The sequence below is a fragment of the Argentina silus genome, assembly GCF_951799395.1.
Source record: "Argentina silus genome assembly, chromosome: 19".
Taxonomy (NCBI): Eukaryota; Metazoa; Chordata; class Actinopteri; order Argentiniformes; family Argentinidae; genus Argentina; species Argentina silus.
In genome coordinates, this window is record NC_139673.1 from 4,968,350 (window position 1) to 4,993,425 (window position 25,076).

The 25,076-nt window shown below is 43.1% G+C and overlaps 1 protein-coding gene across 1 annotated transcript in view; it reads left to right on the forward strand.

Moving 5' to 3' along the window:
- Positions 1–4,466: 4,466 nt before the first annotated feature.
- Positions 4,467–25,076, forward strand: part of igdcc3 (immunoglobulin superfamily, DCC subclass, member 3) — a gene marked incomplete at its 5' end in the record, with an annotated part of 51,327 nt that continues 30,717 nt past the window's right edge. The window contains 2 exons of the mRNA XM_083690735.1: positions 4,467–4,530; positions 13,059–13,364. Of these exons, the coding sequence (XP_083546861.1) occupies positions 4,467–4,530; positions 13,059–13,364 (370 nt within the window). The remainder of the gene's footprint in view (positions 4,531–13,058; positions 13,365–25,076) is intronic.

A 25,076-nucleotide genomic window follows, 5' to 3' on the forward strand; every position in this document is an offset into this window, starting at 1 on the left:
TTGTAAATGCATTAAAAAGGAGGAAACAGATTGAGGACATTGAGGAACGGATGCGACGGGAACTCGTTGGCTCCTCCTATCTCTGCCTGTTAACATTATTCAATGCGGGGGTGGGGGTGGGGGGGTGGGGGGGGTTGTGTGTATATGGACTGGGTTTGTCTTCACACGTCTTCATTCGTCTAAACGTCCGCCACCTCGCGTTGCCGACGATTCTCCTCTATTGGCGTTTTTTTTTTTAACCCATTTAACACAAGTCAGCGTGTGGCACTAATTATTATCCTGCTCAGCGGTTCAACCATGTTTTTTTGGGGGCTATCAATGGACCAGGAAATGGATTCTTATGTATCGTGACGATGAAGCAATGTTTGATATATGGAGAGAGCGAGTGCTTATGTGTGGTAGGGTCGATGCACAGTGAGTCAGTGTATTGTCTTTAGGCTGCAGGCGGGCAGCAGGTAGTGCAGAGGGTAGCTAGGGTTAACTGTTCAATAGTCCTATGCCCTGGGGATAGAGTTGTCTTGGACCTGTCGTTCCGGGCCGGTGCCGCCTGCATTATGTGCTTCAGCCTTGGTTAAAGTGAACCAGACTTCTGTGGTGTGTATTTTTTTTATCAGATCAATACGGTGCTACGTCTGTATCGCTCTCTTACTGGCACTGGGATGCTGGCTGAGGGCTGAGGCACGTTCCTGTCTGCTTCTTGTCTTGGTAACCCAGTGCGTATGCTCACCAGCAGATAACTGCCCGGGGCTGCCCAACGGCTGCCTTTGGCTCACCCGTTCTTCTTGCAGTGTTGTAGATGAGAGCCTATCCTGAGCAATTTTCTCCATAGACCTCTGACTTTTAGCTGGAGCCCTCTGGGGTCTACATCCAACGTGAGCTGGAGAAAGATGGATGACTTTTTTTCTGTGAAGCACATATCATCTGTCTTTCAGGTCTGCCCACATGTTTTTAATCTGGCCCTCCATTCTACATGTCCCCATGGTTTATAGTTCCAGGCTTAGATTCCCACAAAAAAGAAAGAAATTAATCCATGTGTCTTAGTCTCTACTGTGTGCACAACTAATTTGCATAACCTATAACTCAGGCTGCACAATAAAAAAAGTAAAAAAGTAAAAAAAGTAATGAATTAACAAAAAACAAAACACATACAGTGTCCTGCGTAAGTAATGGAACAGTGAAGCATTTTGTTCTTCTTTTGGCTCTCCTAAAGTTTGGATTTGAAATCAAACAATTACTATGCGGTTAAAGTCGGCCTGCCAGTACTGCAGCCATCTTTAGTTGTTTGTTTTGAGGTCTTTTTGCCTAAAATCTTGTCATTAGGAAATGCTTGTTCAATTGGATTTAAATCTGAAGACTGACTTGGCCAGTCAAGACCTTTCCACTTCTTGGCCCTGGAACACTCCCCAGTTGCTATGGCAGTATGTTTTGGGTCATTGTCCTGCTGTATGAAGCGCCGTCCAACGATTTTGGAGGCATTTGCTTGTAATTGAACTGACAAGATGTTTCTGTACACTTCTGTACACAGAATTCATCCTGCTGCTGCTGTCAGCAGTTACATCATCAATGAAGACAAGTTAGCCAGTTCCAGTGGAAGCCATAAATCCCCAAGCCATAACACTCCCTCAACCATATTTCACAGATGAGGTTGTAGGCTGTGGATATTGGACAGTTCCTTCTTTTCTACACACTTTATTCGTGCCATTACTCTGGTACATGTCAATCGTTGTCTCATCTGTCTACAAGACCCTTTTCATGAACACTGTAGGCTCTTTTAGTTAGAAAACCGTAACCTGGCCATCCTGTTTTCATGGATAACTAGTGGTTTCCACCTTGCATTGTGGCCTCTGTAGTTCTGCTGGTGAAGGATGGTAGTCTCTGACACATCCACACCTACATCCTGGAGAGTTTTCCTGATCTGTGGGACAGTTGTCTTGGCTGAGAATCTCTACTTTAACGTCATAGCAATTGGTTGATTTCAGATCCAAACTTCTAGAGTGTGGAGTCAAAATGCTTCACTGTCCCATTACTTATGTAGAGCACTGTACATACATTGAGGCCTTTTGTCATTTCTGGGAGTAGCAAAGTGTTTCTGAACATGTCAGGAGGAAGAAGGAAGACTTTCTCCTTCTCCATGTACCTCTTCTGTGATGGGGGCCCCTAATGACAGTAGCAGAAGCTGCTCTGCATACCTTCACTGGTGAAATCATTAAGCCTAGGATCCCCATGAAACCCCAGTACACCAAGACAAACCACTGGAGTCTCCTGTCTGCTCAGCTCTGTGTTCAACCCCACCAGGCTTTTTAGGGAAGGTTCCCACTGCTTGTGCTTGGCTGGGTCTCAGCAGCCGAAGATCTTTGAAATGACCACAGTGGAAATCGTCTCTAAATGTTTGTGTGTTTCTCCCCTGAAATTGCATTTGGACACTTTTGCTTATCTCTTTCTCATTCTACCAAATGTTAATCTCTCTCTCTCTCTAAGGCCGTGGTTACATCAGGTATTACCATGAAGCTTTTGTTATGTATATTACATAACAAATGTAATGTATATTAATGTATATTACACATTTTAATAATGTATATTACACATTTTAAAATGCATCTCTTATCTGTCTCTCTTGTCCAACCTTTTTCTTCCACATGTTTTTCTTCTACATGACTGCTTTTAACATCTCTGTTAAAAGCAGACAAACATAGAAAACAAATAAAACTGGACATAACTGGACACAGCTAGAGGAAAACTGGACAGTCTAGTCTTAAACGACATCATGTAGACATTACACAACATGCATTTAACCTGTCTGGAGGCAGCTATGGACCATATGGTGCACTGAGGCCTATGTCTTAGCTTGTTGCCTGGAGACAGCCAAACTGTGGGTGTTTGTTTATGTTTGTTGTCCTTTTTTCCTCACCTCCTTTCCCCTCCAGCCCTTGTCCACCTCATTTAGTTAGAAATAACTATCTTTGAGGACCCACAGAATGTCATAAAGTTGTCCCCTCTTCACAGCCTTTAAATTGTACAGTTCGTAAAATACACCTTTATAGAAAATTGCTGTCTACCTGTGTTGGTAGGCAGTAAAGTAGCATCGGCATGTGGTGTGGGAGCAAAGTGTCTACAGAGTGATGAGGGTTTGTCATGCAGCCTGTGTTAGTTCACCTTAAGGTCATCACCATTCAGTACCAGGGGAGCATTCCTGTTGAGAGATGAAGCCGGCTACACCATGTGGCCATGCGGAGAACTGCAGAGCACTGCAGTGGCTGGTGCCAAAAGCATGTTTCCCCAATCCCCATGGAAACCTATGTTGCAAACTTCGGATTCCATCCGGCCAAATAAGACTGTTTTGGACTACGATTTTGGTTTCTAATATTTCCTCCTATGTAGTCTTCTCCCAGTGACCGATTTATTTGTATAGCACACAAGCCAGCCATATACTTAGTTTTGGCTGCATTTAGTACTAACTTGAGGTCCACAAGTGGGCATTGAATGGCGTCAAAAGCGGTCTCTAGGTTAGAGAAAGCTCCATCCATAGAAGAGGATGCAGTTTACAGTCCTTAACTAAGGAGGCAATAACGTTTATATACAGTGTAAACAGTAGCGGACCTAAAATTGAACCCTGCAGCACTCCCTTTGTGATCTCTAGAAATTGTGACTGAACATTGTCCTCGATTACTCGTTTTCAGTAGCATGCGAGAGGATAACGGAGGCGAGGACGCGAGGAATCGTGTTACTAACAATTGAGAAAAGGCCATAGTGTTCTTGCTAAGACAAGCCCGCTAAAATTCCAAAAGGTCACTGTGCTCATGAGAAGCAATAATGTTCTTCACCACTAGATGTCACTCCTCTCCTATTATATTCCTCTCTTTCAAGTGTCATTATACATTCAAGTCTACACATGACTGTTGTTGTATGTTTATCAAGTCGTTAAGCAATAACAATGATAGCATTATTGTTATTATTATTATTATTATTTTGATTATTATTATTATTTTGATTATTATTATCAGCCTATTGGTATCATTATAGTACTTTTACGAGTGGTAGTAAAATGTATAAAATAATCACACCATCAGAGAACTACATTACCAGTAGTGTTAATATTACTGAAAGGTTGTACACAGGCCTGTCTTGTGGATGCAGCGGTCTGGTCTCTTTTGTTCCCTGAGAAGAGCGTAAAAAAGATTCGGCGAATGAGGTGGGGGAGGAAGGGAGGTAGTGTATGGTGCTACAACGTGAACAGCTATGTGTGTGTGTGTGTGTGTGTGTGTGTGAGGTAGCGGCTCTGGGATACAGAGGAGGAGAGCGCGAGATGCTGATAGATTCCTGATAGACCTGCAAAATGGCGCAAGCATGTTCGACCATCACGAGTCACCAATTGTTGTGGCTTTGAACATGAAGAGCTAGCTGGTAATCTACTTTCCTACCATCGCTTCACCTTATTTTCCTCAAGTATCGTTATTCAAAGTGATTAAATGGCTACCAGAAGACACTGCCTTGTTCCGTGCTTTTTTGGAGTACTCCTAAACGCTTTAATCGGTAAGTGTCTGATGTTCTTACTATTACGGTTGCAGGATAACACCCTTTTGGAAAGTAATCGCTTTATGCCAAATACGATGGCACTGCAGACACTGTTTACCGAACCTGGACGCACTGACTATCTCATGTCACGAATTGGCCGTATTATAGGCTACTCTTGCGGTTATCTCTGTTTCAGGGTTGCACGTCTGTTATTAGATGTGTTGAGTTGGAATGTCTGTCAATGAAATGTCGTTATTTGTGGCTATTTTAACACACGTGTCAAGTGTAAGCACGAAGTTACCTGACCCGCGTTGAAAACGTTTCGTCTAGCATTTTTTTTGTGTTGTAAAATATATTAAAATATATTAATATATGAATCTTGAGTGTGTTCATAGTCTACTCAATGTACAGTAGCCACGTGCAGTAGGCTATAGTGAAAGACCCAATAGATTGTTTTACACAGCGATCTTCTTATGAAAATGTGACAATGAAATTTGGAATAGGCCTAAAGATAATGACGACGATGATGATGATGATGATGATGTATCACCTATACTAGCATAACACTATTGTTGTTGTTGTTGTTATTATTATTATAATTATTATTGATAATACTATAATACTGATAACACTACTACTAATATGATAATGATGGCAATAACAATGCATCATGCGTGTTTGTGTGCATGTGTGTGGGATGTTTGTGTGCCAAAGTGTTCCAACAAACTTCACACCTTAAATGTGGCCGGACTTATTATATCCTTGGTGTATAAAGATGAGTCTTTTACACATTTATTAAAAGCAACCTCATTGATTTTTATTGTCATGCTCTTGTACAGTTGCCTATTTTTCAGGATCATTTCAATCCCCTGCAGCCCCCAACCTCATACACGTATGTGTTATTAGTCTAAATCCATGTAAACATGAAACAATGTCACATAGATTAACAATTCAAATTTACCTTGCACTGCTCATAGTACATATCAAAAGCAGACCATTTAAACATTTGCACCTATCATCTGTCATTGATGGAGGCTCAGAGTCTTTCTATAGTCAATGCATTCCTCTGAAAATGGAAAAAACAGCGGTTTTTGCCTACAGAGGAAAGCATTTGTACAGATTAAATGTCAAGGCTGGCTCTCTCCTCATTTAAAAATTTTCTTGGGTCCTTTGTTCAGTATGATTGACCGTTTTTGTCTATCAATTGAGGCCCCATTTTCCAACCCGGATACAGGATGAAGGGCACAATGAAAGACAGGCTTTTCTACTAACAACGTGTGAGAATGCAAATACTTTGCTTTTAATTAATTGATTTAGTTAATTTGTCCTGCAGTGATTAAATCCTGCACAGAATAGGCCTATATCCGTTTTTTATGCCTTTTAAAGACCCAAGTCAATGCCCCGTGATTACACGTGCATCAGTTTTGTTGGCTTGTAACCAAAACATTATTGACAAAATTTCGCCCCAGTAAATCACTTGTTTGTCTTTTTATGACATTGTTATGCTAGAGATGTTGGTTAGCGAGTGAACCAGTCCCTAGCCATGATATTAGCATAGACTTAACCTCATCCACAGGCTATTGCGCAGATAAGCCTGGAATATCAACCCAGTGGGAGTGGCCATAGAATTCTATGGGATTGACCTTACTGAGTAAAGTATTGGTCCTAATTTAATTTGAGCAAATCACATGACTGTGAGGCATGCCTCCAAATGGAGGCAGAACCCGGGCGGTGTGCTAGCAAAAACCTTGCCCCTGGGCTCAAAGGTAGAAATAAATCCCAATACTAGCTAGCTAGTTCACAAAGGACATAGCAAGCCAGCTAATAATGGCTTCACCGAGGAGAAAAAAGATACACCCTCAGAATCGGTGGTCGATATGTATCGAGTTTGTGGGGAATCACGGGCCATGAAGGAATGGAGGCCGGTTTGGGAATTTAGCCAGGACACTGGTGTTAACATGCCTACTCTTGTGGGATTTGTATTGACCACAGAGAGTCAGAACCTCGGTTTAACATCTCATCCAAAGGACATTGAGGTCCCCTAGGCCCCCTGATTTTTTTTTCCAGATATAATATATTATACAATCATTTTGGATAGTTGCATTACCATGCCTACACATGTTTTATGTGGTTACATACGACACTGTTGTCCCGCCTGCGGGCCTCACGTCTCTACACTTCAGATATACAGCAGGTCAGTGTTTAATATATTAATTCATAAACGACGGCAGAGCACGGTTACCGCGACAACGGTAGTGAGTCGATTTGCCTTTTTCACACTTTTTTTTAGGGGTATTACACCTCAGTAAAACAACCACCAGTGGTCATCTTCGAGCAATTCTAATGGAAGGCTTACTGTAGATGTTCTAGATCACACTAATTCAGCATTCAGGTTGGTTTGGACCTGAACATCATCGTGCTGAAAGTGCTGAATGTGACATGCTCAAAATTAGGGCTGTGACGGTAATCATATAACCGTGTAACTGACTATTATGGGTCTCAACCGTGAAAAGAAATAAATGGCTGTTTTAATACATCAATTAAATAAATAAATAAATAAATATAATTCAACTTTATTTTCAAGTAGATATACTTTACCCAATAGCAGTAGTGTTAATTAAAGGTTATGAAGTACTGTTTTGCTACCATCTGTCTATTTATCAAATCTCAATCTCCTCATCCCTCTAACACAACACGCACTCTCTCCCTCAAAATGCGCTCCCGTCTGATCCTTCCCATCCTCTCCAACCTGGCATGTTAATTGGATGGGGAATCTTTTCTTAATTTGTAGTAATAATTAAGTGTTTAATGGTAATTGTAAAGTTAGTATCTGGGTAGACAATCTGGACTGAGTATTGAACTTTATAACAAGGTTCTTTATTCACTATGCATCCTGTTCCCATTATTCTGTGTGTCACCCCATAACTCTCTGGGCACTTAAAGGTGTGTTATTATTACATCATTGTTTTGACCGCCCGGACGATTATGACGGTTATATGCTTGATGATTGACTGAGTCCCAAAATTCCATAACAGTCACAGCCCTAGTAAAAATGTCCTTGAAGTTATTTTTAGTATATTGGGAGCATGTATGTATGCATTGTTAAAGGGGAGATCTGGGAATGGTACATACATTTTTTCTATAACCTGTGATTCTTGAACAATATCTTCCAGTAAATAGTTCAAGAGCTTAGTTCAACTGTCTAGCCCCATCAGAACCCAAAACATAAGCTTGTTTTACTCCATTGTTTGTGAACAACACAATTGTAAACAAACACTGTATAGCTTCAAAACATGGTTAAAACTATAATTTTGATCTCAGGGTCAGTCGTTGCATCCATTGCTCCGTCGATGAATTGTAGAGTGGTTACATTTCCCCAGCCCCATCCCCCAGCTGTTTACCAAAACAAGTGTCACAGAGAATGCTTTCTTATTGTTACCTTTGATTACCGCTTTGATGGTACGAACCATCCTCCAATGGAATGGAGTGATAAATCTAGGTCTCCACTGTGGATACAGCACCTCCAGCAACACCATTTCGCTAGTGCAGCAGTTTGGCTGTGACACAGTAGCAGGGTAGGCTTTATTGAATGTCACTTGTGAGATGGTGCATGAGCCACACTTCACCAGCACTTGTCTCTTCCAGCCTGGCAGGCTCCTGGTGGTAATCCTAAACCCCAGGGTGTCCCTGGTCAAAGCAAGGATTAAGAGGAGGGGCTTGTATCTGAACGCTGGCATCTACAGCTGCGCTGGCCTCACCTCTCCTGTTCCCCATTCCTGGCTCCACAACCCACATGGCCAGGCACCGCATTGTACATTTTTACTATAAAGGCAGTGTTATGAATGTTCTACATGAGCATTAATTTCGGTGCCTATCATAGTCTGACTACCTTGTTGAACTCATTTGTCAACCTATAATTTGAGAAAATTAAAAACTGCAGAACTCAGCTCTCGGCAAACGGTTTCAAGAACATTTCATTTGTCAGTGATTTCAGTTGATTTCTACGACATGCCCTCCATAAGTATTGGAAAAGGGAAGCATTTGTCTTCTTTTAATTCTATACTTCAATCCTTTGGGTTTGGAACAGAAGTGTAATCGTGAACCTGCACATCCACATGTATAGTATAAGATCACTGAGATGGTGTGAGTGTGTGTGTGTTAGCACATTCAAACAGTTGATTCCATTGATTGTACGGCTAATAATGTTTTGAGGTCTAATAATGTATTGAGGCCTTTTTGCCTTAAGTTCCCTCTTCAGCAAATGAAAAGCATGTGGTCCTCTGTGGCTCAGTTGGTAGAGCATGGCGCTAACAACGCTTAGGTTGTGGGTTTGATTCCTGCTGGGACCATATATACTGAAATGTATGCACTCACTGCAATGTAAGTCGCTTTGGATAAAAGCGTCAGCTAAATGCCATATATTATTATATTATTATTATAAATGGCACATATTATGTTCAATAAGATTTAAATCTGGAGATTGACTTGGCCAGTCAACAACGCCTTTCCACTTTTTGGCCCTGAAAAACTACCTAGCTGCTATAGCAGTATGTTTTGGGTCATTGTCCTGCTGTATGATGAAATGCCGTCCAATGAGTTTGCAAGCATTTGCTTGTACTTGGGCTGACTAGTAGGTCTTGTCCACAAGACCCTTTTCCAGAACTCTGCAGGCTCTTTTAGGTACTTTTTAGCAAACCATAACCTGGCCATCCTGTTTTTGTGGCTAACTAGTGGTTTGCACCTTGCCGTGTGGCCTCTATAGTTCTGCTGGTGAGTAGTTCTGCTGGTCTTCTACGGACGTTAGTCTCTAACACATTCATGCCTACCTCCTGGAGAGTGTTCCTGATCTGTGGGACAGTTGTTAAAACTGAACTAAATGTGACCTATGCACTGACAGGGTTTTCCAGCACACCCTGCTACAATAACTTTGTTGGCTACTGTACGTCAAACAACAGGCTACACTCAGCACTGGGCATGTAGTTTGCTTTTCTCAAACTGCCTAATACTTACTCTTCAGAGAGGTAGTAGACCTTAGAGTGGACTGTTTTCAGAAGAATAGCCTATCTAGGTTTTCATTTGGTTGATGGCACTCTGATGGTATGTTTAGGTTACACAACACCTGCTAACATTCTCCATGAATTTCATATTGGGCACAGTAGCCCAACACACACACACACACACACACACACACACACACACACACACACACACACACACACACACACTCTGTCATAAACACAGACACCATCACACACAAATGTAAAGACACCTGCGCCTACACTCTCCTACACATCAACACAGTCTTCTGCGGATGGTAGTCTCTGACACATTCACACCTACCTCCTAACCCTAACACCTGACTAACCAGAAACACCTGTCGTGCATTTCATTATTAGGCATTCCAATCAATCAATGGTGATACACAGATAGCTATCAAGTTATTTCAGCCACATCCAAAATTATGACACTGGTAAGTGTCTCAAAACCAAGCGAAAGACACAAAAAGTGCCTGTACCCTTCTACAACATGGCATTTACATCAAACATAGATTTGGTTAAAAAAAAAATCTGAACCCATCCTTTAAACTACAAGCACTGAGCACCACAGTACTTGCGTTGAGTCACTCTCTCAGTTATGAAAGCCGGGCATGAGAATCACCGCCACAACCAGAGGTGCCCTGAGGAAAGATTTAATGGAATACTTTTGTATTGTCTAATCCCTCATTTGTGTCCAGAAGCATTTGGTGCATAATGTTGTTTGCTTGATGATGTTTTTTGCCTCGTCATTGTTTTGCTCATGTAGCATGACTGATTGCCTTCGTACCACGGGGCTCTTTTTGTGCTGTTCACTTTGTGCTGTTTCTGCACCGGTAGCTGTGCTGACTGCACCGGTAGCTGTGCTGACTGCACCGGTAGCTGTGCTGACTGCACCGGTAGCTATGCTGACAGCACTGGCTTCCTGTGTGAAAAGGCTTTGTTGGAGCTGTGGAGGATAGAGATCAGGCCTGCACCGCTCAGGGCGGCACTATGGACCTAGTAGTGGCACTGCCCGGGTAGCAAAGGGTTAAATATTTCACTACCCCTTTTGTTTTTCAGAGACGGCAGCACTGATGCCTATTTGATTCTGTGACAGCTTTACCAAGAAAAGAGGGGAAGCACAGATGGAGACGGAGCGGGAGCAACAAGGGAGAGAGAGAGGGGGGGATAGGATATTTATTCTTCCCTGCATTTGTTATGTGATATTCAGGGACGAGCTTGTCAATGCATTCCTTGTCTGCACCTTAAGGGGTGTATTTCTGGGCTGGAATTTGAGGGATGACGCCGGAGGTCCTTTGTACTGACCCCTGTGCTCCCCCTACCCGCCCACATCCCCACCCCCCTGGCTCCAGCCAGATTCCAGGGCCCGAGGCAGGGACTGTTAGTGCTTAGTCCATCAGTAGCTGAAACCTGACACCAAGAGCACAGGGGTGCAGGGGAGCCCGCTAAGCTCCTCTTTTATCCCACTAAGGGCTATATTTTCGGCTGGCCGCAAAGCAACGGTATCAAATCATAACGCCGATATTGGGAAATTACCGGTCTCGGCTTGCTTGCACTGAGGTGGGAGGGTTGGGTGTTATGTAAGGTGTGTCCTCAAAAATGAGTGCCTGAGTGACAGTTTCAGGCGGCGAAAGCAGGGACATTTAAGACCCACCAACGCACCTCTTAATGCAAACGCTGTTGTTTGTGACAGCATTTCCTTTACAGCGGTGCCACATTCAATTAGTTGTTAATTTTAAAAGTACGCCTGTAGTCTAAAAGGAGGTTACATTTCTGGCCCACTTCGTTTATTCATGCCCTAGGCAACACATTAATAGTTTGAAAGCTTCACAAATTCTTCAACATTGGCTCAGTGTTATGGTTTGTTCAAATCAAATCAAATTTAATTTGTCACTTATTATATCGCATGCAGTTGTAATAGACAACGTGAAATGTTGCTATTGCAAATTCAAGCCTATTGAGATACTTGGCATCTCTCTCCCTCTCCCTCTCCCTCTCTCTCTCCCTCTCCCTCTCTCTCTCCCTCTCTCTCTCTCTCCCTCTCCCTCTCTCTCTCTCTCTCCCTCTCTCTCTCTCTCCCTCTCTCTCTCTCCCTCTGTATCAAGACTAGATAATGTTTGCCTAATTATGTAATTGCCTTCTCAATTATCTGCTAATGTATTTGATAAACTATCCAACAATTCAATATAGCCTATGGTCTGAGTTGAGGAAAAAAGCGAGCCACAAAACACCGTAAATGCACAGTTGAGCACCTCATATGTTTGAACTCCACAGGCTCTTTTAGATACTCTTCAGCAAACTAGTGAGGCAAATGCAGACGGCTTCAGCGGAGAGCGTTTTTGACTAAGTTAGTTGGAAAGTGGTGATTTTCAACCTAGGTGACATACTACATAGTGCAGTTTACCAACTTTATTATCCATAAAATGGCAGTGAATGAATAAACAACATGTAGGGTTGTTTATATTTGAGCTCCGCAATCCCCGTTGTGTGTGTGTGTGTGTGTGTGTGTGTGTGTGTGTGTGTGTGTGTGTGTGTGAGCCATAGTCTAGACTTTTACTCTGGTGTGAGAGAGTGGACTGAAGTGAGGTCAAAGGTCAGCCCCTCCCCCTCTGCTCATCAACTGTGGGAGAAAAAAGCTCCCTCTCTCTCCATGCATTGAGCCTCCAGACAAAGCTCCTCAGAAATTCCGAATTCTATACGCTTTAAAATGACACTTCCGGTTTTGGCGGGAACACTGGGTTTACCTGAGACAAAAGGGATTGATATAGTAAAATTATGGGAAAATATTCGACCCTAAATCACACAGCTGAGAAAAAAGGTGCTGGGCAGTTGAGGGTTAACATATACATGCGCCGACCCGATGGCTTTTCAAAACAAAAAACATGGCCGACATCTCTCTCCACCACCAGGGATGTAGCTAGCTACTTTTCTTTCCCACAAAATATGACTTATTTTCAAGAGAATGCAGCTGGCTAGCTAGTTAGCTAAATGGGAAATAGTATCCCTATGTTGGAATATTAAACTTGATTTTCATCCAAACATGCTGGAGCCCGAATGCCCGAATGTTTGGTGTAGGAAGCTACTTGCCCTGTTTTCTACCACAATACAGTGCCTTCAGAAAGTATTCAGACCCCTTCACTTTTTCCACATTTTGTTATAAATTAAAAGAATTTGCCATCAATCCACACACAATACCCCAGAATGACAAAGCGCAAAACAGGTTTTTAGAAATGTCAGTAAATTGTGAAGTGGAAAAAGTGAAGGGATCTGAATACTTTGAATACCGAAGGCACTGTATCCTTGAGTTGAGCTGTCTCGGCTGCTGGACATCTTTACGGCTTGTCATCTTTACTTGACAGCTTTATAACCACACCTAGAAACCATCTTGGTCGATCAACAACATGGGACATATATCTAAAATCTAAGTGTCAAAAACAGTGAACCATCGCCTTTAAAGCTGCGAAGGTTGTCTGCTCACGAGTGCTGTTCTCCATGTGTGTGTTTCTGTAGGTGTGACATCTGGTGCGGACCTCTCCTTCACCCTGGAGCCCAGTGACATCATCGCCGTGCAGGAGCAGCCCCTTATGCTACACTGTCAAGTGGAAGGCATCCCACCAATCACCACCCAGTGGAGGAGGAATGCCATGCTCTTGATCGAGGACCAACACCATGCCATGTTCAGTAATGGCTCTCTACTGATTGGCCACTTCCAAATGACCAAGTCTGATGGCTCGTCTGATGAAGGAGACTACGAGTGTATGGGCCAGAACTCCTTTGGGCTGGTGGTGAGCCGGAGAGCCAGAGTGCAGGCTGCCAGTAAGTGTCTCTTCAGTGCTCAAGATGCAACTGTTTATTTTCCCACTTGAAAAGATTCCAAGCCTGCGTCAACTGATAGGTGCTTCACAGAGTAAGCAGATTGCCTTTGTTGCTGCCCTGAAGAGATGAGTGAGAGTGAATTTGAACTGCTCCGTGGGTGGGGAAAAGTATTGATATTTGACAAAATTAAGCAGGTACTTTCGAATATTGGATTTTCCCTTCCCTTGTGTAATGTTGCTTGCTCCTTGCAATAATTGCTTGTTAGACCTGCAATAAGCTCAAAGTGATACATTTTGTAAATGTTCTGCTGTCTGTTCGACACACAAAACGCTTCCACGTCAAGTGGTAAGCATCGCAGCCATGGAAAAGTGATAACATATGTACCTACTGTATGAACCGCCTACCCCGTGCTCTGCAAGAGCCCCCTACACACTCAGTGGTGACGTTCCAGCTAAACCTGTGGCATAATCATTGTCGCTAAAATTCCCAATCATAATGAGGACGTAGAGTCTGGGAGACACTGGTGGATAGACCAAAGGCCTTGTGCTGTCTGCTCTTTTTGCAGCATGCTTTTCATTCCGGAATACATGCAATAGAATACAAACCTCTTTGTGACAATGCCTATATAGATTTTTCCAAGATCAGTCTGGTGCGCTCATAGGCCTATATCAACAATACTGCACATTTCATGGCCTGCTCTCAAGCTTGTGTGTATACCGATCCTTTTATTTTTTTACCATTGCTTTATCTTGTGTTATCTTATATATGCCATTTAGCTGACGCTTTTATCCAAAGCGACTTACATTGCAGTGAGGCATGTAGTTATCTTAAAGTGTGTTGCGACCCTGTGTGAAATGCGGTTCAAGTAATCTTCTCTTCTCAATATCTCAGAATGGATCATCAGTAGCCTATAGTTGGTGACAAATTCGCTCAGAGACAGGATCACACCTCCCCACCTCCCCCAACCCCTTCGCTTATCACTGCACAATATTACCTATTTGAAACAGACGGCATTTAAAAAGAGAGATAATTTCGATGGTAGAAAGATTAGGCTATTGAATGAGGCCAGTATGAAGGAGCATAAATGCTGTTGTTTTTATTTGTTCCATAACGGACAGTGTCTTCAGTAAATTCTTAAAACATTTACAAATCTCCCTATACTGCTCTGAGCAAGAAGACAGTCCAACCCTTTTCAGACAGCACCTTTGTGCTGATTTGGGTTTATTTTCGGTGCACAATTAAAAATGCTTCACCATATTGGGTAACAATAGATACATTTTTAGGAAGGTACCCCATTTTGTTTACTACAGCCCATAGGCGGAAATGTTTGTAAACACTGAAAGGGGTTCTATAACTTATTGTAAGCCTATCTATTACAAAAAAAAAATATTAATGGATTTTTACTGAGGTTCCTGGCGTGTGTGATGTGTAGACAATGCACTGCTGTGCTGTTGTGTCAACACGACCTTTCCACTCAGTGGGACGGTGATGGCTGAGCGGTCTGAATAGGGCCTTGTGTTACACAGCCCACGGGAAAAAGTCATCCCTGCACAGCGGTGCCAGCAGACATGAGAAACCTTTTGAAACCTCTCCAGGGAGTCTTTCTCTCAAAGGTCAAGCCACAGTTACTGTGTAGCACCTTTCCTATTTTCTACTTGATAGGGCTATTCCATTAGTTATTATTAAAGACCTAGTGTGAAATAGAGTAGATGTCTCTTTGTTAGGGTGACTGATATCTCAGCACCTGAGGAGTCAGTAGCAGATAAAATAGTGGAGTAATATCCCCATCATTACACCATTGTCCTCAATTCAGTCATGTCAGTTATGATTATAATTATAAGTGTTATGTTGGTTCTTATGTGAGTTTCGATGGCCCAAAATCATCAGTTACTAGGTGGTCATAACAGCTTATAATCAGTTTATTATTCAATTATAAACCATTTACAAACAGTTATAACTCATTTGTTTATATTGTTCGATATTTACTTGGTGCTTGCCAAATAGAGAGCTTGCAATCAGGAGCCAGATATGAATGCTTTATAAACGCTTCGAAAACTAATCCTGATGTGAAATAATACAACATTATTTGCAATTGTTGCACAGTTGGGAAATTGTATTTGCTAGTTTTTACACTGGAGGAGTGTAATCGCTATCTAGGCCTCTATCCTACAATTACCACCGTGACATATCTCATCAGATATGGTTGAAACTGAGATCCTACACTTAATTGATTAATTTCTGGTATGGCAAGACCTCATTTGGCAATAGCAGACCCGCTCTCCAAGCCTCTCTGGGTACACTTTTATAACACACACACACACAGGAGTATTGCGGGCCATATCACATGTTTTGGCAGCAGCAATGGTTATAAAACGCTTCCAGATTGACAAGTGTGATTGTTAAATTCTAACAACACTAACATGTATAAAAGCAATAACTGAGAAAAAGTCAGGGAAGGAGGGGGAATGTGGCTTTCACAGCGGCAAAGTTATTTAAATCATAAAAGTCACACACACATGAAAACACACTGGGGTGCTCGTAGTGGTAAATGATGGACAGAACTAGTACCGTGGACCGGGCCAGCGCTTTACTGATTGTCCCGTCTCTCCTGCCCTATACACCTGTCACCAGGCAACTGATCATAAAAGCCCCCGTTACAACACAGCTTTTAGAATCAATGAAAGTGACGAGCTTTTGTTTCTTTCTTAGAAATTGACCGGAAAGAGTAAGCTTTGCAATATATTTTCTCTGGCATTCAGCCTCTAAAATGGTGATTGACCTGGGCAACCTTGGGGAATTTGCAGTAACATAAATGTTTGGTGCTGAAAGGCTAAATGAAAACATTAGGAGTGAGGTGGAAATAGGCAGATCAATACAAGTATAAAATAAACCACCCATGTGACACATTTTCTATGCGTGTGTCACAGACAACTACAATATGTTGTTGAACCTCAGCAACCAGGCTATTTTAGCTCCACTTTTTTTTACTCTGATTGTCTGGGCTGTTGAATGAGATGTTCATTAAAAAGAAGATTCCAGGGGGCTGTCAGGGATGAAAGGGTGGCCGAAGGAAGGAATGCCTGTAAAAAGTCATGCAGTTTCTAACCGGGGCTGTCGTTTGTGTGAACCTTAAGCGATAGTTGACTTGTTTTTTTAACCTTTTCTAAATCATTTCCATAACTTCAAAAGAGTTCATGGACAAAAAAGTTCACTGTTTGTGTTTCAGTATTGGTCATGTAGCACCATGGCTAATGTACACATTTCATTAGTTTCCAGTCCTTCACAAGAAAATACATAAAAAGCAAACTTTAATCTGACCTCTATTGCGTTTGTATCACTCAGCAAGTCACTATCACCTTTTTATGATTAATTAAAAGGGAGCGAGAAGAAGAAGAAGAAGAAGAAGAAGAAGAAGAAGAAGAAGAAGAAGAAGAAGAAGAAGAAGAAGATATGATGAAAGCATATTATGCTGAAATGTACTTAAAAAAAAAAAAAAGTTGATAGATCTGATCTGTCTGCGACATGGAAGGGGAGAGAGCAGACCGTGACCGGGGTGACAAAGGTATTTGATGATGGTCACGGCTGTGGCATCGCCTGGAGTAGATGTCCTGGATGGGCGGGAGCTAGTTCAGAGTGATGACATGTTCTGTCTTCACTACCCTCTCTATGGCCTTGCAGTTGTGCTTAGTGCAGTTACCTTACCAATCTGTGATGCATCCAGTCAGGATGCATTTACTTTTTTTCCCAGCAAAAAAAAAAAAGTGTCTGGATGAACCTACAACACTCCAAATAAGTGGAAAATCAGGTCTAACATTGAAAAACCTGAACTATCCCTTTAATGTTGTGAAGATCACCTAATTAAAAATGACCTAAGATCTGTAAACCTAGTGAATTAGTTCATAAGCTAAATTCTTGGGAGGATGATGAAAAATAATTACTCCAATATTGCCTCTCAATGGTGCATCTTTAAAAGCAAGTGAGTACTGTTGTGTGCTCACACCAGATGTCTTCAGCTGTCTGAGGAAGTACACGAGTTGATGTCTTCAGCTGTCTGAGGAAGTACACGAGTTGATGTCCCTTTTTGCCCAGTGTCAGTGTTGAGGGATCAAGTCAGGTCGCCTGTGATGTGAATGCTCAGGAATTTGAAACTGTCGACTGTCAATGCTGATTGCCATCAGACCCCTCATTTTGTTTAAGTTTTTGTTTCCTCTCCTTAAACGCCGGATTGACCTCGTGGTTATTACTTATGGTTGCTGGCAGTAGTGGATAATATTCAATGTCAACAATAATACTTCGGGACGGGAGTCGGGTACTCATTGTGGATATAGTATATAGTACACAAATGTGGTTGTTAGAACCTGCACAGTTCCATGATCAGTGGGGGCGATTGGCGTACACTTATTTGATTAGGGTAGACTTAGATTAGGGTAGTCATAGATTCGGCTATTGTATTCTAAGCTTATATTAGTCTCCCCCCAATATGAATATTAATTGAAGAACTGGAATTTGGCATAAGATGAATCAAACAACTGTCTCTTTATTTTGGCACAGACAGTGGAGGCGGTCAATGTATGCTGCAGTCTGAATTTAGCAATGTGAGAAGGCTACACCAGGCCTACTTCCACATATTTGTACGAGGGATTCCCTGACTCCACACGGCTGTGCCCGTTATGATCAAAGTGACTAGTTAAGCCTATTGTTAACACTTGAACATGGATTGGTTAATTTCCCACTCCACTCGACAGTGCTCTGAACACTCTCCTTCACCACTCCACCTACGGAGGTTGGAGCAGACACAGCTAGAGATGACAGGAAAATACCAAAGCGGTCTTTGCACATCGTTTTTGCACTGCCTTTTGGATTTTTAGCAAAAGCAAATTTCAACCCACAGCCTCTTATACGGCTACGGCTGTTGTGTAGGGAATGGTAGTTGCAGGTACCGGGCTATGGTGAGTATCAGATATGGGGCGGTGTGGGGATGAGGGGCCGGAAGGGTCGGAGTGACCGTGCCCCTCCCCTCAGTTCTGGCGTCCTGACTGGTTGGACACTGCCCTCTGGTTTCCTTTAACTTTGTGCCAAGACCCGCCCCTCTGCTCCTAACCCCCCCCCCCTCCCTTTGAAGAAACATTGAACATCCCAATGACAGCACAGGTCAGGGAATGTCTCAGTTGAACCTCCATACACTGGGTCTGAAAGGTTGGGTGCAGTTGACCTAGACGAGAGAGAAAGAGATATTTGGGGAGCGGGCGATGGTAGACTGCATCAATGTATTTTATTTTATTTTCAATGTGTCACAATATAGGTGGTGATAATAGGATAAAGTCAACATTTACAGTAGACATTTAGTGTGCAGCACATGTCCACTGCCTTTGAAAACTTCAGATTAGTTGACACACACAAGAGAGATGTTTCCTTTGTGGAGATAGGAATATATTTGGGAGCCACCTCTACTGAGAGTCTTGTTGAGGCGTGAGTCACTGAGAATTGGCTTGTTTCAGAGAAAGCACCAATAATAGCATTAAGCCAGCAAAGCCTAGGTACCTCAGCTTCCTCCGTCAGCCCTGGAAGGCATCTCATGCCAGAGAGCATTCCAATGGAATGCAACCTTGACCTCTTCAGCAGATCATCCACCTCTGCCCTTAGTGTTCTCTATTTCAGAATGGCAGAGATTACCAGTGGGCCCATGAGCCTCAGGGACATCTGCAGAGCGCAACCGTACTTAAACACAGAGCTATGCTGACAGGTCACGGACATACCAGGTGTGCAGAACTATAGCAGTGTACAGTTTGGGGGAGCTGTGAACAACAGTGTGGCTCTGACTGGACGTTCTTCTGTCCTATAAATATCTGCCTGCCTTGTGTAAACAATGTCTGTCTGTAAGTCAAAGGTACTCAATAGACCTAAAGTCTTTTACACTTTTAGAAAGCTTGAATGTTATACTGGACCTTTAAGCTAGGCACCCAAACCTACAGTACTTTAGAATGTGCAGACTAACTCAACAAAAAAAACAGCCATGTCTTGTTTTTTGGGGTTGCTCCTTAATTTATTGTTTGTACTCCTAAATAGTCAGAATTGGGAGCACTGTATAATTTTTTAGCCCTGGGTATGTGGAAAAACAGGTTCATTATTATTTTGTGTAAACTATTCCTTTAATGTCTTTGTAATAACTTGCATGCATTATGAATGTTTTATATAATCTGAAAATGTTTAGAAAAATTAAGTTACTTATTGTTAACAGCCAAAGTCAGAAGATACATGTCAGTTGAATGGAGGTAAAGGCTCCCAACTTGACCTTGGCATCAGAGCGTCTGCGTGCTGCTGGTCTACATTAACATTCAGGTCCATTGTCCATTTCTTCCTCTGTGAAGTAGGGGGTTGTTATTTGGAAGGTGGTGTGGTAGAAAGCACATGGTGGGGTGGTGTTGTGTTAATGAAGTCTGGCTGGGTCCGGATGTCTCTGGACCACCCTAGCCTTCCTCAAACAAACAAATGAATAGGGGGCCTGAAATTCCTCCTCCCTAGTTTTAAGGCCCATCTGGGGAATTCCTCATAAGCAGAGGTGAGAGGTGAGAGAGAAGAGGGCAGAGGGGAGGTCAAAGGTTAGACAGAGGCGGGACAGATCCTTGTATTCTGAGTACTGCAGTCTGGGGCAGTCTTTTACCACACTTTCTGACTGTGGGGCAGATTTATCAAGGGCAGCAGTTATGGCCGTCAATTAGATTGGATTTGTGGTCATAATTGAGTGTGCAAAGATGAAACCAATTGTGTCATGTTAAAGGGGCAATCTGGGATTGGTGCATCCATTTTGGGAATTTTGAATTAACAATATATAGACATTGATTCTTGATGAATATCACTTATAATTGCCTCGTGAGTTCAACTGTCAACTGTCTTACCCAATCAAGACCGCAAGGGACTATGAACACAAGAACACTAAAAATAACTCCATCCATTCATGCGAGTTGAAGTACGTATCACGACTATGCAGCAGGCATTAGGGTGTGTGTGTGTGTATGTGTGTGTGTGTGTGTGTGTGTGTGTGTGAGAGAGAGAAAGTGTGCCTGTGTGTCTAAGAATTTGTTTGTGATGTGTCTAATGTCATCCTGTGTACTTGTCCACATATCACTGTCAGTGTCCCTGTAGCTGTGTGTTCACACAAGCTGCAATGACCGACAAAGCAACCCAAAATCAGTCATTTTTAATAGAAGCAGGAGACACAAAGAGACATCAAAGCAATATGGCGGTTATCGACATGTCAATGTAAATGTTCAGCCCTGACTTGGTGACGACAATTTGCGGTAGGCGGCTAGATTGCGGTTTGCTAGATTGGCTAACACCCAACCTGTCACCCAGAAGGAGCGCTTATAAATGTCATTCTCGGAAACAGCAAAGGACAGTGTAGTATTCGGTTTGAATACAGAGTTAGTGCGCAAGTGTTTACTGTTGTGTGTGTGTTCCTGTGATTCAATGACTCACTAGGGGCCCTGCCGTCTCTGTGGCAGTTCTCTCAAAAGGCCCCTCCCCACTGCCCCGTCACTGCGCTTGAATACATTTAACAGTACCTTTATGGCCGAATACTGTAGTTAAAAATGTTTACGGGGGCCAGCACCATCCACCAATAAAAACTCCCTCTTCCTGTCCTCCTCTTTGTCGGACATTTTGTACAACCTGTGAGATTGTTAGACATGTTAATGTAGAGCCAGGAGACAGCCTTAAAGGAGGAGAGGAGGAGGGACTGTCGGCGTGAGCCAAAACAGAACAGTCTGCCGAAATCCGTCAGTGGCCAACCATCGGCTGTAATCTGTGGTGTGGTCCAAACCGTCTGCAGTAAAAGGTGCGAACAGTTGCCGTCTCAGGCAATTCAACATGTAGAATCAGCACCTGATGTCAGTGAGTTGTAATCCAACCTTGAGCTAACCAGAGCACAAAGTAGCTAGCTTTGGCTATTGAGTGGTGAGGTGCTTTCGTGACATGTAAAGTTATAAGACCATAAAAGAATACGATTTCTAAAAACACCTGATTTGAATTTGAGCCTGATTGGATGGCTCACAACGTACCAGGTTAAAAACCTAGGTGTCCTCTTGGATTCTGAACAAAATGTTGAGGCACACATTAGGAATGTGACTAAAACGGCCTTCTACCACCTGAGGAACATTAAATATATGTTTTTAGGGCATTTCTGCTTTATTGGGATAGAGACAGTAGAGATAGACAGGAAGGATGGGTGAGAGAGAGGAGGGATGACATGCAGGACATGTCGATGGCCGGAACCGAACCAGGGACCCCGCGATGACATGGCACGCGCCCCAGTGTGCCAATCCACTGAACACCCCCGCACCTGAGGAACATTGTCAGGGACCAGCCGTTGACCAGTTGGCTCCTCTTTGTGAAGATGTCCAGAGCACTATTCTCTCCTAGTTTGCGATTGGACTGTGACCCCCTTTTGTCATCTGTCACTCTGTAGCCTGGTTGCTTTTCCCTCCCCTTCTCCCCCTACCTGTCACTGCATTGACTAGTTTCATCCCCCCCACCCCTGTCTTGGCCCCAGGGCAGCTGCAGTGACCTTGGCTTTGGCTGTAAATTAAGTGGCCTCAACTTACTGTACCACAACCTGACTCCTTCCTCACTGCGGCCTGAAAGAGCAGAACACACACTCACACACAGGGAACAGTTTAATGTTTCTCCAAGCTGGCTGAATGGTAATTCAGTGTGAGTAAATCAGTGTTCATGTTATGTGCATGTACACCTGTTGTTTTCATAGTTGTTAGGGGAATGACTACATCCTAGTTGGTTTTCAATATTGGAGCAGTTTGGTTAGATTTTTCAGAATATCCATCTTTCTACTAATGAACATTGATTGCTTCCTCATACTGTTTAATGAAAGTCTGAAATGAAATGCTCCATTATGTAGAGATAATTACATTTGGAGCTGACCGTCTCCCTAATGCTAACCAAAAGGTAGAAAAGGAAGGGGAGAGTGTGCCGGCAATATGAATTCTTGGATTCTCCCGTCACGTTGGAAGAATGCACCTGAATTGGACAAGGTTAAAAGCCAGGCAGACTTCTGTATGTGGCTCAGACCGCCTGGGGCTGAAATGGAATTCCACAGGAACCAATTAGTAGATGAAGTTACTGTTGGAAGTTACGGTTGGAATGCAAGCCAGGGATTCTGGGGAGGGCACAACTGCCCCCTTTCATGTTCTCCATTACAACTGGACCTGTGTGTGTGGGCATTCTGGGGATTTTCTGTTGGGCATGTTTTTGGATTCATACTCTTATCTTAATTGAAGTGTGTGTTTGTGTATCTTTTTTGTTGTATCCTCTTCTCTTTGACTATCTCCAGAAGTATTTGCCTCAAAATGTAGAATTATTCGTCGTATATCATATTGGTGGTAACATGACGTAATTGATTTGAACAACAGATAGTTGTCCAGTTAAACAGGCTGGCTAGAAAGTGCAAGTGGAGGGAGCAAGTAAAATGGAGCAAACACATGTTGGTGGTCTCGAATGATCTCAGGGCCCCCCTGGCTTTGGAGGCTGGACCTTGAACCAGGAAGGAACATTCCATTCCAATGCGGTGCTGGGACCTTGTGACCCCGCCAGCTTTGTTTCAAGGGCAGTTTTCCACGGGCGGCAGGATGCAGAGCCCCAGTGACCCTCAACAGAGGGAGCATGCTTCTGCAGTTTGAACACTACAGAACTGCTCCTCTGTGGCCTGAACTTACACACACTCTCTCTCTCGCACACTCACACTCACACACACACACACACACACACACACACACACACAATTGGGTATGTTTGATACCATTACTCATTTCATGCATTACACTGAGCTCATCCTCCGATTTCTGCCTCTACCAGCTTCCCCTGCTGTCTATATACTGTAGAGCAGGGGTGCCCACACTATTTCGGCTTGCGAGCTACTTTCAAAATGACCAGGTCAAAATGATCTACCTACATTAAAAAATGCTATATATATATATATATGACACGTGACCCGTAGAAGAGAAGCGATCTCAGACTGGCCGCATTGCACGTCACACTGGCTCAATTGCCTCGTACCGTGCTGAAGCACAAATGTCCGTCGTAAAAAAAAATTAATAATAATAATGTCACGCGATCGACCCGCACTACTCTCGCGATCGACCGGTCGATCGTAATCGACGTATTGGGCACCCCTGCTGTAGAGTATGTGAAAATGATTTTCTACATTCTGTAGTGAAAAGATAAGAACAAATAAGGCAGAGAATGTCATCAGGGATCTTCTTTTTTTACTACAAGTTTGATATCATAGGGGACCACTGTAACTAACAACACATTGTTAGCATTTCTTTTTTTTACCAAAACCCAATGCAAGTCAGTGGACCCTAAGTTAGCATGAAAAACGATTTTATCATAAAAACAGGGCCTCCTAACAGACACACATGGTGTCTTTGTCTCCCATTGAAGCAGATGATTCAGATCGATGGGAGGGATGATTTTCCTGGTGACCACAGAAGGAAAGAAACAAAATAATAGAAAAGGGCGCAGCTACTCGCAGGACATGATGTTGACAACATATCAAGTCACAAAGAGGACACAGAGATTTACTAAGATGGCTACCGTGATTCCCATAGCTGGGAGGATCAATGTGGGGGTTTCGAGACACCCTCTGTCTGTATCCTGGCTACCATTCTCTCCATCAGAGCTGTATGCTCTTTGTCTTCACCGCCACACACTCTCTCTGCCTCCTCTCTCCCGTTCTCTCCATCACAGCCGTACCGGTGTGCTGCTGCTCTTGGGTGCAGGGAAATCTCTTATTTATCCTCTCTGCAGCTCATGCTTATGCATTTGAGATCATGTGTGTTTCTTGAGGAGTGTGGTTTTGTTGACTGAAATATTGAGGAGCCCCTCCACGCTCGCTGTCAGTCTTGTTGGCTGTGATTGATTTAACGGGGTCTCTCCCCCCCCCCCAGTAATTGAGCTTATAACCACGGAGTGGGGCATCTGGCCTTTTGTTTTTCTCTATGTGCTTACCCTCCATTCGGTTGAGTGTGTGTCTGTGTGGAATGCCTGACACTCCAGTCCTGTACCAACCAGGAAATAGGTTTATTGAATTAAACAACATTGCAGTACATATATTTTCCTTTCTCCTTTCCTCACTCCCTCCTCTCCTTGTCTCTTTCACACCCGCTCCCCCTCTGTCTTGTATTCCCATTGCCCCCCAGTAAACGCATCTCTGCTTGCCACACACGTGATGGCACAGTGTTGCCCTAGATTGTGATTAATGGCTGCAATTCAGCCTGATAAATTCCCTTGAGTGGGTGCCAGTTGGCTTACACAGAGAAGAGGGGAGAAGAAACTCATTACTGCTGTCAGTTGAGCTGACAGAGCAGGGAGGGGTCTGAGTGTGTGGGTGGGTGGGTTGTGTGTGTGTGTGTGTGTGTGTGTGTGTGTGTGTGTGTGTGTGTGTGTGTGTGCATGAGTTAGTTCGTACATGTGTGTCCTTTTACGTGTGGACTCTATGCTATCATGATTGCATATGTGTGCGCATGTGTTACAGGCCGAGTGTGTGAGTGACAGTGTTTCAGTGTACATAGATTCTCTCCACGGCTTGTTTCTAGGTAACACAGGTTGTTTCTTAAAAACGTGTGTATGTTTTCCATAATCACCCGGCACTCAAGCTCTGGTTTTACCTTTTTAATGGATAACCTGTGCCCCTCAATCACG